We start from the raw sequence: 17,605 nt of genomic DNA on the forward strand, positions 1-17,605 counted from the left end.
CACAGTAAGCATATTTAGGTTAAAGCAGTTGAATTATGTTAAATGTTGTTCTTATACCACATTATATTGAACACTGTTTGGATGCATGTTTTAAAGCATGCTTTTTTGTAAAACTCAATATAGGAGCTGTGTCTACAATTAAAAGTGAAACATTTGAGGGAAAAACATGCTTACGAACACACACATATATCTTAATAAAGAGCATATTCATTATGAAGATATTTTCTTTCTTAAAAGTTTCATTAGTGCGGCTTTCACTTCCTTGTTCCTCAGACTATATATCAGGGGATTCAACATGGGAATCACTGTGGTGTAAAATACTGAGGACACTTTCTCCTGGATGAATGAACTGCTGGAAGCAGGTTTGAGATACATAGACATGAGAGACCCATAAAATATAAGAACGGCAGTCAGGTGGGAACTGCAGGTGCTAAAGGCTTTGGACCTGCCCTCTTTAGAGTGGATGCGGAGGATGCTGGTGAGAATAAAAGCATATGAAATGACGATTGTCATGCTTGTGGCTACCATGTTAAATCCACCAATGATAAAAATTAAAAGCTCATCAATGTAAGTGCTGGAACAGGAGAGTTTAATAAGAGGAACGATGTCACAGAAATAATGTCTAATAATGTTTGATCCACAGAAAGACAACCTTAATATACAACCTCCATGAATCACAGCATCAGTGAAGCCTACTGAGAAGACAGCAGCCACAAGAAGAGAACAGACCCGAGGGGACATGATGACATTGTAGAGCAGCGGGTCGCAGATGGCCACATAGCGATCATAGGCCATGGCTGCCAACATGTAGCACTCAGAAATGACAAAAATGCAGAAAAAAAACAGTTGAGTCATGCATCCAGAATAGGAGATGGCTTTATCCCTGTGTAAAAAACCTGCCAGCATTTTGGGGATAATGACAGAAGAATAGCAGAAATCTAAGAAAGACAAACGACTGAGAAAATAGTACATGGGAGTGTGAAGTTGAGAATTCAACCTAATTATCGTGATCATGCCAAGATTTCCTACCGTGGTAACTATATAAATCCCTAAAAAGAGGCAGAAAAGGGGCAGCTGAAGCTCTGGTTGTTCAGTCAATCCTAAAAGAAGAAACTCAGTCACCATGGAATGGTTTCTTATACCCATTCTCCTTGGAGGAATCTGTGGAGAAGAGAGGGCAAAAATCAAATTATACAGGCAGAATCCCAGCTTTTTCCCAGTTTGCCAGAGCTAAAGTATTTCTAGCTGTGAAAACACTGACTTTGTGTTAGATAAAATGAAATCAGAAAGCATCTACCTACCACAGATTTTATGAACCATCAATACACATTCCCGAGTCTCGAGTACTTTTAGCAAAGGGCAAAAATTTTCACCCCAGGGTTAGAGACAAGAATTACACTAAAGATTGTGGTGACATTTTCTAAAGTACATCAGCAATAGAGGTACATTAAGAAGAACGGGACCAACATTTTTGCCAATGACAAATTTGACAAGGACAGAAACTGCTTCCAAGATTTCTATATGGAACTTATCTATTGCTAAGATCAATTATTATTTTCTATACCAAGGCCTCCAATGTTGGTCAGCAGAATATTAATTCGAGGAAGATGTTAATGGGTACTACATGAAATGAATCATAAATTCAAATATTCTGAGTTATACAGAGTTGAATAGGATTTTGTAAGTGAGGGATGGCTCAGGCCTCCTGAAGGATTACTATATAACATATATTTCCCAAACTTATTTAATGACAGAGCATCTGTACCCTTCTTTTTAAAACATATCACAGCACTACTGTGACTTGGCATGTTGTAGGAAGCCATGTTTTCATTTGTTTGTTCTATTTATAATCTAACTGTAAATGGATTTCCAGGCAGGAAGTTTACTCCTCTTAGATTTCAATAAAGATGGATGATGGTAGAAGACTGACCTACCAAAACTGTTTCTGCCTTTTGAACTTCCAGTCACCATCTGGGCTAAGCCTCCCTTTCTCACCAAGGCCACCCAGGACAACATAATGCTCAGAGCCCACCTGGAGGCTTCCACATAGCACTTCCTGTCTCTATCTCTTCCTGTTTTCAGGAAGGGGACAGATGGCACCATCTTGGAGTTGCCTGCTCTGAGTTCAAGTATGGCTTTGTCTCTAAAAACTCAGACCGCTTTTTTTTTTTTTTTTTTTTTTTTTTAGTGATGGGCTGCTCACAGAGCAGTCTTATGTTTGCCCAAAGGTTATGAGCCTTTCTCATATATCTGAGCCAGTAGTTTTTTAACTTGCCCAGTCTAGGATTTTCTGTTTTCCCTGGCTCTTCAAGAAGATGTTGTTATTGGGACATGAGGGACACACCTATAATCCTAGTGACTCAGGAGGCTAAAGCAGAAGAATCACAAGTTTGAGGCCAGCCTCAACAATTTAGTGTAGCCCTTAGCAACTTAGAAAGATCCTATCTCAAAATTAAAAAAAAAAAGGGCTGAGGGTGTGGCTCAGCGGTCAAGTCCTTCAGGGTTCAATCCCCAGCGCCCCAAAAAAAAGAATTAAAAAAAGACTGTTCTTATCTTCTTGCTTCTAATTACTGCCTGCCTGCCTTATTAGGACAAGGAACACTTCCTTTGATCCCTTGAATTCCAAGGATGCAGGAAATTCTTCCTTCTTTCCTAGATCCCTCTCTCAGTTTAAAACAAAGAAGCTTCTTGACACCAAACAGCTGTTCTCTGAGCAGATTTCCAAATTCTACAAACACATGTCCTGTGTATCTGATCTTCTCTTGTCCTAAGGGATGAAGATGTGGAATCCTAAGGAAAAGAGTGTATCCTTTTGCCTTGGCCTGTTACTGAAATACCCTGGGGTCTTCCTTTCCCATCATCCCTTGCAGGTCTGCATGTGCATATGTAATCACAGAGACAACATAGAGAGAAATCTCCAAAGTTCCAGAAGATCCTATACTCAGTTCTTTGTCTTTAATCTCATGAGTCCTTAATCTGTGCTGAATGTCACAAACGCAGTGACCAATCTCAATATTATTTCTATTTGTCCCACATTTCCCTAATCCTTCTGGGATTTCTATTAAAGCACAATGTCTTTCCTTCTGCCCATGTTCTTGTTTAATTCCAGTGCCATGCACACTTCTGCTGCTATTCAAGCTAGATGGGTTTCTTCTTCCCTATGTTTCCAACTTCCCAAAGCATTTCTGTGCTTCCAGTCCTTAAGGCTACTCAGTGTGGATCATGGATCAACAACATCAGCACTTAAGAACTTGTTAGGATTACAGCATCTAAGGTCCTACCTCACAGCTACCGCATCAGAATCCACATTTTAACAAGATCCCTCCATGATCTGTGTGCACATAACAGTTCGAGAGATGCTATTTTAGATTATTTTCTCTTAAAGTTGAAATCTTCTTGCTTCCTCTCAGTGACAGAAAGCATTACCTGATCATACCAAGCCCATCCTTGAAAATCCTTCTTGGCTGAAGAATATGAAGTTTTACATTTCAGCATGTTGTTACTTCTATGTGAACTCAGAGATTCCATGGCTGTGTAACTAATGCTCAGGTCAAATAGCTTATTACAAAAAATTATATTATGTTTTTTGTGTATAGGAGGAAATGTTGTACAAATCATGTCTTAATTCACATAAAAATGAGCAATGATAACTAGTATTCACTTATTTTAACCACTTGACGAGCCTAGTGATGAAGTTTGATTAGACTGTGTATCTGCCCACCCTCCAAAAATAGTCTACTACATTGACTCAGACCACATCTTAGATATTTTTAGGAATTTAAAAGCATATTACCTTCTTCCTTCTGAAGATTGTATCACTTCTCTCTTCTAACCTCCCCAAATTAGAAGATGGATTAATTATACTTTCTTCCTTAAGTGTCTAAACAACCATAGCTAACAAGAAGCTAGGACTTTTATTTCTAGTTCTAATATTCTGTGTCTAGAACTATAAAGACCAGGAGTCTCCAGAGCTTCTCATCTCCTGAGGTCTGGCATCCTGTGTATTTATAAGAACTGTCCCCAGAGGGCCTGCCAGTGCAGCATCTGCCATAGATTAGGAACATTAAAATAAGGGACAATTTCTCATTCATCATTGTGTCCCAAAGGCCGAGCCCCATTCCTGGCATATAGTTGAATTTATTCTTTCATCATCACATTCATCCCTAACAGGCATCATGTCAAACAGAATGTTTTATTTTCCCAGTCTATAAAATAATGATCTGAAACAAAAATGATGACAATAGGCTTATAGGGAACAATCTTCATGTACTAGACAAGTTATCAAAAGAGAACAGTTTTTAGTCAAAAGATATCAGTCATTAAAAGTGAAGCTTATGGTATAAGAAAAGTAGACAATTATGGCACAAAATTTTTGCTTATCCTTAAAATCAAATACTATGGGTAATCATCCATTCTTCTCCTCTTTGTCCTAGCAATTTATTGCATAGATATCTACAGAGGTCAAATATTTGAAATACAGAAATTAAAACTATAATCAAGGAATCCACTACTAGTCTGTGAATTATACATATTGTAAATAAGGTTTAGTAAAGTAAATCCCAGATGAGCTTGTTAAGATTGTGTGTGTGTGTGTGTGTGTGTGTGTGTATGTGTGTGTGTTGCTGCCTCACCATACAAGTAGTGGAATTTAGAACTAAAATTTATGTGTGATTTACTATAAACATATTTTGTGGCAGGTAGCTGATTAGAAAAGATCAAATGAACAAGTGTTATCCAAAGGCAAAGAGAAATATTCAGAGTATCTGAATATACTCCCTTGGTGTGAGTATATCAAAGTTGACTTAGCTAAAGCATAGTCAGGCCAGGAGCTCCTCTCAATGTATGGAGAGAATTCTTTGATCAGGAAAAAAGGAAACTATTAAGCCAGACGGAAAAAAAAGAGGTAGTTTTGCTACTGTTGCTCTCTGGATGTCCCCCCCACCCCCTCTCCCCCACACAAAGTTCAGTGTTGTCTTCTTTTGTTTTGAAATTTCACTTTTTAACCCTTCAGTTAGTGCTTCCTCAGGCCTTTACGTGCTTAGGTTTGGGAAGAACCACACAATCTATTTGTCTCCTCCTGCCTCCCTCACCACCACATCATTAGTCCTGAAAAGCACCTCCTATGCACTGAGGAAAGCCACTGGTCCACTCCTGTTCATCAGTATAAATCTGCCTCCACTGGGTGGGCCCAGTCTTGGTTGCTGCTCCACCAAAAGCTGCCATATCAACCCCAGTGGAACTGAGCATAGTTCTTAAAGACACCTGTTTAATTTGGGTCTCCTATATCTTATTTTATCAAATATTTTGTCAAGAAAGTGCTGCAGTGTCTTACCAAGATTTATTCTAAAATCAAATTTTTGTTTTTAGCTTCCTTGAATACTTGAAAATGCAATGGGAGATGACCCAAAAGCAAATCACAGCCAGGGCACATATCCTGTTCTCAGATGTCAGACCTGGATACTGCTTTTTACTGAATCAAACACTTCAATTCTTGCTTTCTCTTCATGTCCAGTTATGTCTGTTCTGCCCGCAGAAACATCCATGCTGGCTCTCATGTGCACCCACAAAAACACACACACACACACACACACACACACACACACACACACACTGTAGGAAAAGAAAGAGCAAAAAGAGTTTATTTGGGGGGCACTGTTCCAGTCACTTTGAATACATCATCCCATTGGGTAACTCCTCATAAGATGAATATTTAGCCCCATTTTGCTGTTTATGTTGCAGGAGTTTGAAGTAATCATGACATTTGCTCAAGCCACACAGCTGGTAAGTGGCAGAGTAAAGAAGAAATCTAAGAGTTCCTCATGCCTGCACCATGCCTTGCTACCCCACATATATGTCACTCATATGTAGAACATATGTACTTTTAAAAAGTAGATCTCAAAAAAGTCGAGAGTAGAACGATGATTACCAGAGACTGGGGAGAAGAGGGAGGAGGGCAAGATGCAGAAAGTCTTATCAATAGGGAGTAAATTGTAGTTAGAAAAGAGCAAGATGTTTTTATGTGCTATTGCACAATAGAGTGGTTATGGACACTAATAATGTCCTGTAGTTTTCAAAACATTACAAGAAAGGATTTTGAAAGTTTTTTAAGTTTATTTATTTATTCTAATTTGTTATACATGACAGCAGAATGCATTTCAATTCGTAGTACATATATAGAGCACAATTTTTCATGTCACTGGTTGTACAAAAAGTAGAGTTATACTATTCGTGTCTTCTTCATACATGTACTTAAAGTAATGATTCCCATCTCATTCCACCGTCTTTCTTATGCCCATGTCTCCTCTCTTCCCTTCCCTCCCTTTTGCCCTGTCTAAAGTTCCTTCATTCCTCCCATGCTCCCCACCCCCACCCCAATCAGCATCCACATATCAGAGAAAACATTTGGCCTTTGTTTTTTTGGAATTGGCTTACTTCACTTATTAGGATATTCTCCAACTCCATCCATTTACCTGCAAATGCCATGATTTTATTCTCTTTTAATGCTAAGTAATATTCCATTGTGTATATGTACCGTAGTTTCTTTATCCATTCATCTACCAAAGAACATCTAGGTTGGTTCCACAGTTTAGCTATTGTGAATTGTGCTGCTATAAACACTAATGTGGCTGTGTCCCTGTAGTATGCTGTTTTCAAGTCCTTTGGGCATAAACTGAGAAGTGGGATAGCTGGGTCAAATGGTGGTTCCATTCCAAGTTTTCCAAGGAATCTCCAAATGATAAATGTTTGAAAAGCTAGGTTTAGTCTGATTTAAACACTATCCAATAAATTCATCTATCAGAACTACATTACCTGATTACTATGTTCAATTTTTATTTTTATGTATTAGTGAAAAATAATTAATAAAAATTATTATGAAACACAATGAAAATAAAATTGAAATTAAAAATCAATGTTAATGTGCTAAAAAAAATCATCAGGGCACCTGGTAAAAATGGGTTCCATACCCTGCCCTCACCCTGCCAAAATTCTGATTCTCTAAATATGGGATTGAATAGGAATCTTTAATTTCAATAAGCTTCAGACAGTTACATAGTCAAGAAATTCCTCAGGGTGGCAAAATGCCATCATCCAATTCTGCACATCATGGAATCCTGCCCTAAAGACCTATGGCCCTAACTAGAAAAATTCCTGGACAGGAAAAAAAAAGAATATGGAAACCAAGTGGTAAGAAAATGCATCTGAGTAGAAGCACAGTCATGCCCTAAACACATGCTGTATGGATACTGTTCATTCACAAACACCGTGAACACCTTAACGAAGGTCCAACATGCAGAGAGGAAATTGTCCACTTCGATATCAGTTCCCTCAAGTTTCATGTCGACACTGTGCCTTTCCTTTCAGGAAGATCAGGAATGGTTTTTTCAGCCACAGGCAATGTGACACAGGATTGTCTTGGATACACAACCTCAAGCAGGAATTGGACTATTGGACCTTAGATAATGAGACTACAGGCACAGGGCCTCAACACCAAGCTCAAGAGAGTTTCTGATGGATTAATGGAGGTGGACACTATCCTGTCACTTTAAAGTAAACAAAACAAGTATCAGAGTGAAAGTTCCCAAAAACATACAATTAAACTTTGCCCACAAATCACAGCTGTGGGTTAGAGAGGCACAGGAGATCCTTGTAACTTATTAGCTTTCCTGTTCTTGCAATTGTTGTTTGGATCACAGAGGTACCTATGTACTTATGTGACATAGACACTGATTTAGATTAACAATCATTCCATTTTCCTTGAGTCTCCAGAGCGTGTGGTATTTGGGGAAAGTTTTAATTGCCTCAGGTGGGACTATGTACAATTATTTGAAAATGAATCCTGCAATCATTAAATATTATGGTTTCTACTTTCCAGGATAAAAATGAGAGTGAAACATTTTTATATGTATATACAGTATCAAACAAACTCCAGTCTCTAAAATTATTCCCCAACCCTACATAGTCATCTGTTACAAGGATGACATGGTTCATGATTCTTGTTGTACATTTTTCTTGTCAACCCTACTAATGAGATGGCTAAATATCTAGATGGGGCAGATATTCAAAGAGACAGAAAGAAGATGCATGCATGGGCTTTTCACTTCCAAGACCACTAAAGATCCATTTTTACTACTTAGTGTGGTGGTCCTTGCACAAGTTATCTTGCCTCTCTAAGCCAGTTTATTTACTGATAACATGGACATATGAAGGAAAGTTGTTCTATTTAAATGTTAAGTATTTTTTGAAAGTCCTGTAAGAAAATGCACAGAAGTATTTTATAAAATATAAAGGGCTTCACATAGGTTTGCTACTATTATTAGTGTTTATTGGTGTTTATTTTTTAATTGCTTTTACTTTTTAAAACATGGCAGTGGAATACATGACAATTCTTATTACACATGTAGAACACAATTTTTCATATCTCTGTATATAAAGTATGTTCACACCAATTCATGTCTTCATACATGTACTTTGGATAATGATGTCCATCACATTCCACCATCCTTGCTAACCCTCTGCCCCCATCTCTTCCCTCCCACCCCTCTGCCCTATCTAGAGTTTGTCTATTCCCCCCATGCTCCCTCTCCCTACCCCACTATGAGTCAGTCACCTTATATCAGAGAAAACATTCGCCATTTGTTTTTTGGGGATTGGCTAACTTCACTTAGCATTATCTTCTCCAACTGCATCCATTTACCTGAAAATGCCATGATTTTATTCTCTTTTATTGCTGAGTAATATTTTATTGTGTATATATACCACATTTTTAATCCATTCATCTACTGAAGGGCATCTAGATTGGTTTCACAGTTTAGCTATTGTGAATTGTGCTGCTATAAACAATGATGTGGCTGTGTCCCTGTAGTATGCCATTTTTAAGACCTTTGGGTGTAGACCAAGGAGAGGGATAGCTGGGTCAAATGGTGGTTCCATTCCCAGTTTTCCAAGAAATCTCCATACTGCTTTCCATATTGGTTGCACCAATTTGCATTCCCACCAGCAATATATGAATGCGCCTTTTTCCCCACATCCTCATCAACGCTTATTGTTGTTTGTCTTTATAATAGCTGCCATCTGACTGGAGTAAGATGATATTTTAGTTTTGATTTGAATTTCTCTAATTGCTAAAGATTATGAACATTTTTTCATATATTTGTTGATTGATTGAATATCCTCTTCTGAGAAGTGTCTGTTCAGGTCCTTGACCCATTTATTGATTGGGTTATTTGTTTTTTTGTGTGTTTAGCTTTTTGAGTTCTTTATACCCTAGAGATTAGTGCTCTGCAATCATGAAATTCATCTGGAAGAATAAGAGACCCAGAATATCTAAAGCAACCTTTAGCAGGAAGGGTGAAGCAGGTGGCATCTCTATACCAGAACTTAAACTGTACTACAGAGCAACAGCAACAAAAACAGCATGGTATTGGCATCAAAACAGACTGGTAGATCAACAGTACAGAATGGAGGACACAGAGACTAACCCACAAAATTACAATTATCTTATATTAGACAAAGGCACCAAAAACATGCATTGGAGAAAAGATAGCCTCTTCAATAAATGGTGCTGGGAAAACTAGAAATCTATATGCAACAAAATTAAATTAAACCCATATCTTTCACCATGCACAAAACTCAACTCAAAATGGATCAAGGACCTAGGAATTAAACCAGAGACTCTGTGTCTAATAGAAGAAAAAGTAGGCCCTAATCTTCATCATGTGGGATTAGGCCCCAATTTCCTTAATAAGACTCTTATAGCACAAGAATTAAAAACAAGAATCAATAAATGGGATGGAATCAAACTAATATTTTTTTTCTCAGCAAAAGAAACAATCTGTCATGTGAACAGAGAGCCTACATCTTTTGAGCAAAGTTTTACCCCTCACACATCAGATATTGGTGTTTATTGTGGGGGAGGAAACAGTGAGAGAATGGAACCACTTAACCTCTCAGATTCCACCCCATTTTTCAAGATGAATTTCAGTAAAATCTTTAAAAAAAACAACTAAATATTAGAAGAGAATGTTATCACATGTTTTTGTACTTTAACACAATGGACTATGGATGATGAATACTGTTTCTAACTGCTTGTGACATTAGCTACAAATATTTTGATTGCAACCATCTGGAACTTATATGCAAATGGACAAAAGGTAACATGCAAAAGGAAATAAGTTGTTACTGCAGGATAGAATAATTTGTGAAGTTTTAAAAAGTTTTTTTTATCTTTTTGTTCTCTGTTCTTTTTTTGGTTGTTTTTTTTTTTCTTTTTAGTAATAATTTTAAAGCCTTTAGGCTTCTCACAATTTAGATCTCTCTTTGTCTTTTCAATGGATTTATTCTCTAAGATTTCTGTTTTCAGCTCCCTTGGAAAATTAAAGCAGATCAGACTTCATTGCAATGCAAGGCTGTGATCAGAGATTATTTCATCACCACTAGGTTCTCACATTTTTTCTTGAGCAAGCATCTAGGAAAGGAAGCCCCCAAAAGATCCAAATAAAAGGGTAGGAACAACACTGAAAGGGTAGAGAACAGAGAGAGAAGGTAAAGGAGCTGAAATAAAGAAAGCATCTGTATTAATAGCTAAGAAGATACATCCAAGGGAAGAACACAAACTACTCTGGTAACTATCAAAATATCAGACCATCTTTCTGTAGAGTTGAAAAATATATACAGCTTATTCTTCCTTCCCACTTTCCTAATGCACATGTTAGATATTTGAAGTACTGCTTGAATTAAGTCACAAGTGTATCCACCTACTGAATTTTGTAGGTGACCAAAGATAAATAGTAGTGTTTTGAAGTTAAGGTTAGAGCTGTGGAATTCATCTGCTCAAGAAATCTCTGATATATGAGCTATTCTATATCAGATATTGAGAATACAACCAGTAGAGGGGAAATGTCTTCAAGGAGTTTATGGTCTAGAAATCATACCCTAAACAACCAATATTGTGTCATTGTGTAACAAATAATTTCAGAAAGTATGCACATGGTGAAGAAGACAAACAGAAAGGACATACTAATTGTAAGTAATAGGATTACTAAGATGGTCTGTTTAAAAATATGTCTTGAATGTGAATTATTAAATGAATAAATGATTAGGTTGCTTTTTCCAATACCAAAAAAAAACACAGATATTTTTCTGTCTTGTCAGGGAAGACAGTCCTAACATACTCTGGTCGTGTACATAGTAAGTCTTGAATTAATATGCAAGGCATCTTAATTTCTCTACAGAGATGCAATGTCACATATGACTTCAAATAATAATATTGGGGCTGGGGATGTGACTCAAGCGGTAGCGCGCTCGCCTCGCATGCGTGCGGCCCGGGTTCGATCCTCAGCACCACATACCAACAAAGATGTTGTGTCCGCCAAGAACTAGAAAATAAATATTAAAAATTCTCTCTCTCTCTCTCTCTCTCTCTCTCTCTCTCTCTCTCTCTCTCTCCTCTCTCACTCTCTCTTAAAAAAAATAATAATAATATCCTAAAAGTTTTTACTGGAGAAATTCATAGAAATCATATAAAGCCATCTCATTTAAAGTTGAGATTCAAAAAGAATAACTTACCTACTAATAAAAATGGCTAGTTAGAGGCAGAATGGGAATTAGAATCCAGGTCTCTTTTGCCACTATGGCACTCTGCATTGACTCATACATGCTTTTAAATAAGTTCCTCTTCAGATCTTTTTCAGAACTTACCTATTGAAACGAGTTAATTCTATGTTGATACACTGAGAAAGCTGGTAGATTTACTAAAAGGCAGAACCCAACTTAATCCAAACAGAACAAGCAAATAATATACATGGAAATGTTTAAATTCTTCATTAATTTTTGTAGATGTATCTTAAATCAAACTACTTTCAATGTTCTAAGTACATAGCAGTTGTTTAGCTAATGCAGGTTGTTCTAAATTGAGTCTTTGTCCCATAATTTTTCATCTTGACTACATTTACCACTAAATTGTTCAGGATTACTGCATTATCTTCAATTTTTATGACAAATAAGGATGAGCACCTTTTTATATGCTTACTGACCATTTGACTGCTATTTTTGTAACTTATCTGGTTAATGTATTTTGCACATTTTTTATTGGGGAATCTTTCTCATGAATTTCTATAGAAGCTCTTTATGTATTCTAGATACTAGTCCCTTGTCATATATGTGTATTTCAAGTATCTACTCCCTAGTCACAGGCTATCTCTGTAGCAGAAATACAACTAATAGCTCTATCATGGTACAAAAGCATGAATTCTTCTGGAGGTCATGAATAGACATTTCACTATATAGTTCCTCTGATGTATTTTGCTGAACTCTGCTTTGATCTTCTCAGGAGGAAAATGGAGCACACTAAATCGTGGTCTGAAACAAAGTTGCATCTATTGCTAGACAGGGAAGAGAAAGTGGAATTGTTAACTATGAATTGTTAGATTTCCCTAACATAAATTGAATGGGATAGATATAGTGGGAGAAATGATATAAAATGAAGAAAAATAAGACTCTGATTACTTCACGAAGTTGATTACAAACTCTTCCTTTAAATGTTCGCCTTCAGCTTTCTTTTCACCAATCCTGAGATGCCTGATGTCAGGTCTAGAGAGAATTGCCTAGAGTAGAGTGGGCATAGGATCATTTCATGGAAACACTTATATGAGTGTCTAATGTATGGCAATATTCTTCTTTAGAAACCTATTTTGAAAAAAAATAAATAAATAAATAAATAAATAAAATTGGGGCTGGGATTGTGGCTCAGTGGTAAAGCACTTGCCTAGCATGTGTGAGGTACTGGGTTCGATTCTCAGCACCACATAAAAATAAAGATTCATCAACAACTAATAAAATCTTTTTTAAAAAAAAAGAAACCTATTTTGACTTTGTTATGACACCAGTGGTGTAGCACATTGCTACTTGCTACTGGAGTTTCTTCTTCTGCAATCAAAACTCTTGGTGGAACTTTGATGTCAGCAGCAGAGGTTCCCATCCAGGGGGTAAGAAACTATTTGAGTGGTGAAACTAAGAAGAAACCTAAGATCTGACAGGTCAGATATCAGCTGCTGGGAAAATAGAAGGAGGTACCTTACAAAGTTCAAGTGAGCAGAGTCCAAATAGATACCTTTACTGGGGGAAAAAAAAAAAAGCAGGCATCTAGGAAATTGGTTGAGTCACACAGTATCACTGAATCAGAATAAACCAAACTTCACACAAAAAAAAATTTACCCAATTGAAAAGTTTCCTCAACCTAAGAATTTTAGAAGCACATAAACTCCTCTTCCACCTCCTCTATTGGTGTTAGAAAAATTCAATATCCATCTGTCAAAATAAAGCATCCCTACAAGTATACTATAATTTTTAAAAGATGAAAAGAAAAAATTCTGAGTATATTTATTTTAATTAGGTATTTAGGACAGCAGAATTGCATTTTAACTCATTCATTCTGAGCACATGATAAAACATACATACATATATACATACACACAGCAGATGAAGTAGAGACAAACTATAGGACAAAGGCAATATAAATTTCTAAAATTAGGCAAATGATTACAGATTACTTATTTTGAGATAAAATAAGAACAGAAAGCTCAGGTCACAATACTGGAAATGACAAATACTCAAAAATTGAACAAAATATTTTAACACATTTTTATTAAAAAACTATACAGATAATCAATCTTTATATGAAAAGTTTTTGTTATTAATTATCAGTAAAATGAAAATTAAATCCAAAATGAGATACTACAAGACATCTATTAGAATAGCTTAAATTAAAAAGACTATCAGTACTATGTCCAAATTAGAATATGGATCAGAACATCACCCTAGAGGACGTCAATGGTTCAACCACTTTGGAAAAGAGGTTAGCAATTTTTTAGAAAGTTAAAAATACACATACAATGCACTCTCATATTTCAGTTATTTCATCAGGTAGAATGCCAGCATACACATACACAAAGACCCCTATGCTACAGTTTATAACAGCTTTATTCAAGATAGAACCAAACTAGAAAAAGTTAAAATGTCCTCTAACATGAATGCACAAATACATTTTTATTAATTAATTTATTTATTTTAATTAGGTATATACTACAGCAGAATGTATTTTGATTCATTGTACACAATTGTAGCACAACTTTTCATTTCTCTGGTTGTACATGATACAGCATCATATGATATGTGCAGGCATACATGTACCTAGGGTAATGATGTCCATCTCATTCCACCATCTTTCCTGCCTCCCATAAGTACATTTTGATACAATCATTCAATGAAATTATCTTCAGCAATGAAGAGGAACTAAATATTTATAACTCAAACAACACGCGTGCATCTGGAAAACATACTGCTAAGTGAAAACAGACAAATTCAAAAGGCTACATTCTTCATGAACCCAATATATATTACATTGTAGAAAAGCTAACCTGTAAAAATAGAAAACACATCACTGTTCATCAGAAGGGATGAGCTGACCACAAAAGCACATGGAAACTTCCCAGAGTGACAAAATAATCTACATACTGAATAATGGTAATCATTACATCACTGCATAAATTTATAAAAACTCATTAAACTGCACACTTTAAAGGTTGAACTTATTGTACATAAATTTACCTCAGTGAACATGATTTTTTAAATATTAAGTTATGTCAAACAGTTTCTTTTAAAAAAGTACTTAGAATAAAACTGAATAAGCATTAGGTGGACCTAAAACAGGAACTAAAGAATTCTGGCACCAAAAAAAAGGAAGTAAAATGCAAAATTATCTCAGGTATAAAACAAACTACAAAACTTCCAAAACAGAATATATAAGTACAAAATTTCAATAAAGGGCAAATAGGATATAAATAAGAAATGTCAAGAAAAAGTACTCGTTTCAGCAGCACATACACTCAAATTGGAACAATACAGAGAAGATTAGCATGGCCCCTGCGCGAGGATGATGCACAAATTTGTGAAGTGTTTCATATTTTTATTCATTTGGAAAAATAAGAGACCCAGAATAGCTAAAGCAACCCTTAGCAGAAAGAGTGAAGCAGGTGGCATCTCTATACCAGACCTTAAACTATACTACAAAGCAACAGTAACAAAAACAGAATAGTATTGGCACCAAAACAGACTGGTAGACCAACAGTACAGAATGGAGGACACAGAGACTAACCCACAAAATTACAATTACCTTATATTAGACAAAGGTGCCAAAAACATGCATTGCAGAAAAGATAGCCTCTTCAAAAAATGATACTGGGAAAACTGAAAATCCATATGCAACAAAATGAAATTAAACCCCTATCTCTCACCATGCACAAAACTCAACTCAAAGTGGATCAAGGACCTAGGAATTAAATCAGAGACCCTAATAGAAGAAATATATAGGCCCTAATCTTCATCATGTGGGATTAGGCCCCAACTTCCTTAATAAGAATCCTATAGTGCGAGAATTAAAATTAATAATCAATAAATGCAATGGACTCAAACTAAAAAGTTTCTTCTCAACAAAAGAAACAATCTGTGAGATGAATAGAGAGCCTACTTCTTGGGAGCAAATTCTTACCCCTCACACATCAGATAGAGCACTAATTTCAATTGTGGTATATATGTGTAATAAGAATTGTGATGCAAAAAAAGTACATGTATAAAGACATGGATTAGCATAAACATACTTTATATACAAAGATATGAAAAACTGTAATATGTGTAATAAGAATTCTAATGAATTCCGCTGTTGTGTATTTAAATAAATAAATAAATAGATAAAATCAATAAATTTTTTTTTAAAAAAGAACTCAAAAAGCTATACACCAAAAAAAACCATCAATAAATGGGCCAAAAACCTGAAGAAACACTTCTCAGAAAATGATGTACAATCAATCAACAAATATATGAAAAAATGTTCAACATCTCTAGCAATTAGAGAAATGCAAATCAAAACCACTCTAAGATTTCATCTCTCTCCAGTCAGAATGGCAGCTATTATGAAGATAAACAACAATAAGTGTTGGCAAGGATGTGGGGGGAAAGGTACAATCATACACTGCTGGTGAGACTGAAAATTGGTGCAGCCAATATGGAAAACAGTATTGAGATTCCTTGGAAAACTGGGAATGGAACCACCATTTGACCCAGCTATCCCCTCTCTTTGGTCTTTACCAAAGGACTTAAAAACAGCATACTACAGGGACACAGCCACATCAATGTTTATAGCAGCACAATTCACACTAGCTAAACTGTGAAACCAACCTAGATGCCCTTCCGTAGATGAATAGATAAAAAAAAATGTGGCATATAGACACAATGGAATATTTAACTCAGCAATAAAAGAGAATAAAATCATGGCATTTGCAGCTAAATGGACAAAGTTGGAGAAGATAATGCTAAGTGAAGTTAGCCAATCCTAAAAAACCAAACGCCGTATGTTCTCTCTGATATAAGGAGGCTGATTCATAGTAGGGTAGAGAGGGGGAACAAGTGAGGAATAGACAAACTCTAGATAGGGCAGAGGGGTTGGAAGGGAAGGGGCATGGGATTAAAAATGATGGTAGAATGAGATGGACATCATTATCCAAAGTACACGTATGAAGACATGAATTATTATAAATATACTTTGTATACAACCAGAGATATGAACAATTCTGCTCTATATGTGTAATATGAATTATAATGCATTGAGCTGTTCTATGTAAATAAAAAATAAAAATAAAAAAAATAAATGTCAAGAAAAAAGAATTCAAGAGAAAATGACAGCTATTGGGAAAAGGCCAAAAAAAAAAAAAAAAAGATATAACAATTGGATTTCATAAAGAAGAAAAAAATAAATTAAACAAATAAATATTCAATCACAAAACTTTTCCTGAAATAAAACATCTGCATCTACATGCTGAAAAGGCATATTGTAAACCTGTAAAAATTGAACCAGAATAAGATTTGAATTTGGTGTCAACATACCTTATATACAAACAGAGATATGAAAAATTGTGGTATATATGTGTATAAAGAATTGTAATGCAAAAAAATGGACAATTTAAGCTCCATTAAAAGTAATAAATTTAGTTAATGAAAAAAAATTGAACCAGAATATACAATGTCAAAACATGTTTTAAAATATCAAAATTTAAGCTTATGAAAAAAATCCTCTGCATTTCCTGGCAAAGATACCAAGTCTCTTACAAAGGCAAAAACAAAACATAAAAGATAAGTGGACCTCAAATTTCTGGACAAGATCATTTTAAAGCAAAAGACTGAAGAAACACTAAAAAAGTTACTCAGAAAAAGAAAGTGTGGATGAAGAATATTATACCTAGCTAAGAATTTTGTAAGTACCAAAACTTGGAAAACAGTTTTAAGCATGTAAGCACAGAATATTGTACCCATCTGCCCTTATTAAATATTTATCAAAGAATCAATTTGTCTAAAAGATGGCTCCAGGTGTGTGGGGACAGGGGGGTGGGAGTGAGGGACCGTCAGCAAGAAGAGATTATAAGGATTGGACATAACTGTGGATCTATAATGAAAATAAAAGGTGAATGGTTAGGTGGAAGAACTGTACCTGCCCTTGCAAATTAAATATAATGAAATCTTAAATATGTCAAGAGGAGTGGAAAAGAGTAAGGAAATT

General features: G+C 35.7%; 1 protein-coding gene across 1 annotated transcript; it reads right to left on the minus strand.

Annotated features, from left to right (window-relative positions):
- Nucleotides 1–210: 210 nt before the first annotated feature.
- Nucleotides 211–1,146, minus strand: OR8D4 (olfactory receptor family 8 subfamily D member 4; the record flags this gene model as incomplete). Its single annotated transcript, XM_081281975.1, has 1 exon — nt 211–1,146. The coding sequence occupies one exon, from the start codon at nt 1,144–1,146 to the stop codon at nt 211–213; it is 936 nt and encodes a 311-aa protein (XP_081138101.1).
- Between the last annotated feature and the right edge of the window lie 16,459 nt (nt 1,147–17,605).

This window comes from Spermophilus citellus, assembly GCF_964194105.1.
Source record: "Spermophilus citellus genome assembly, chromosome: 2".
Taxonomy (NCBI): domain Eukaryota; kingdom Metazoa; phylum Chordata; class Mammalia; order Rodentia; family Sciuridae; genus Spermophilus; species Spermophilus citellus.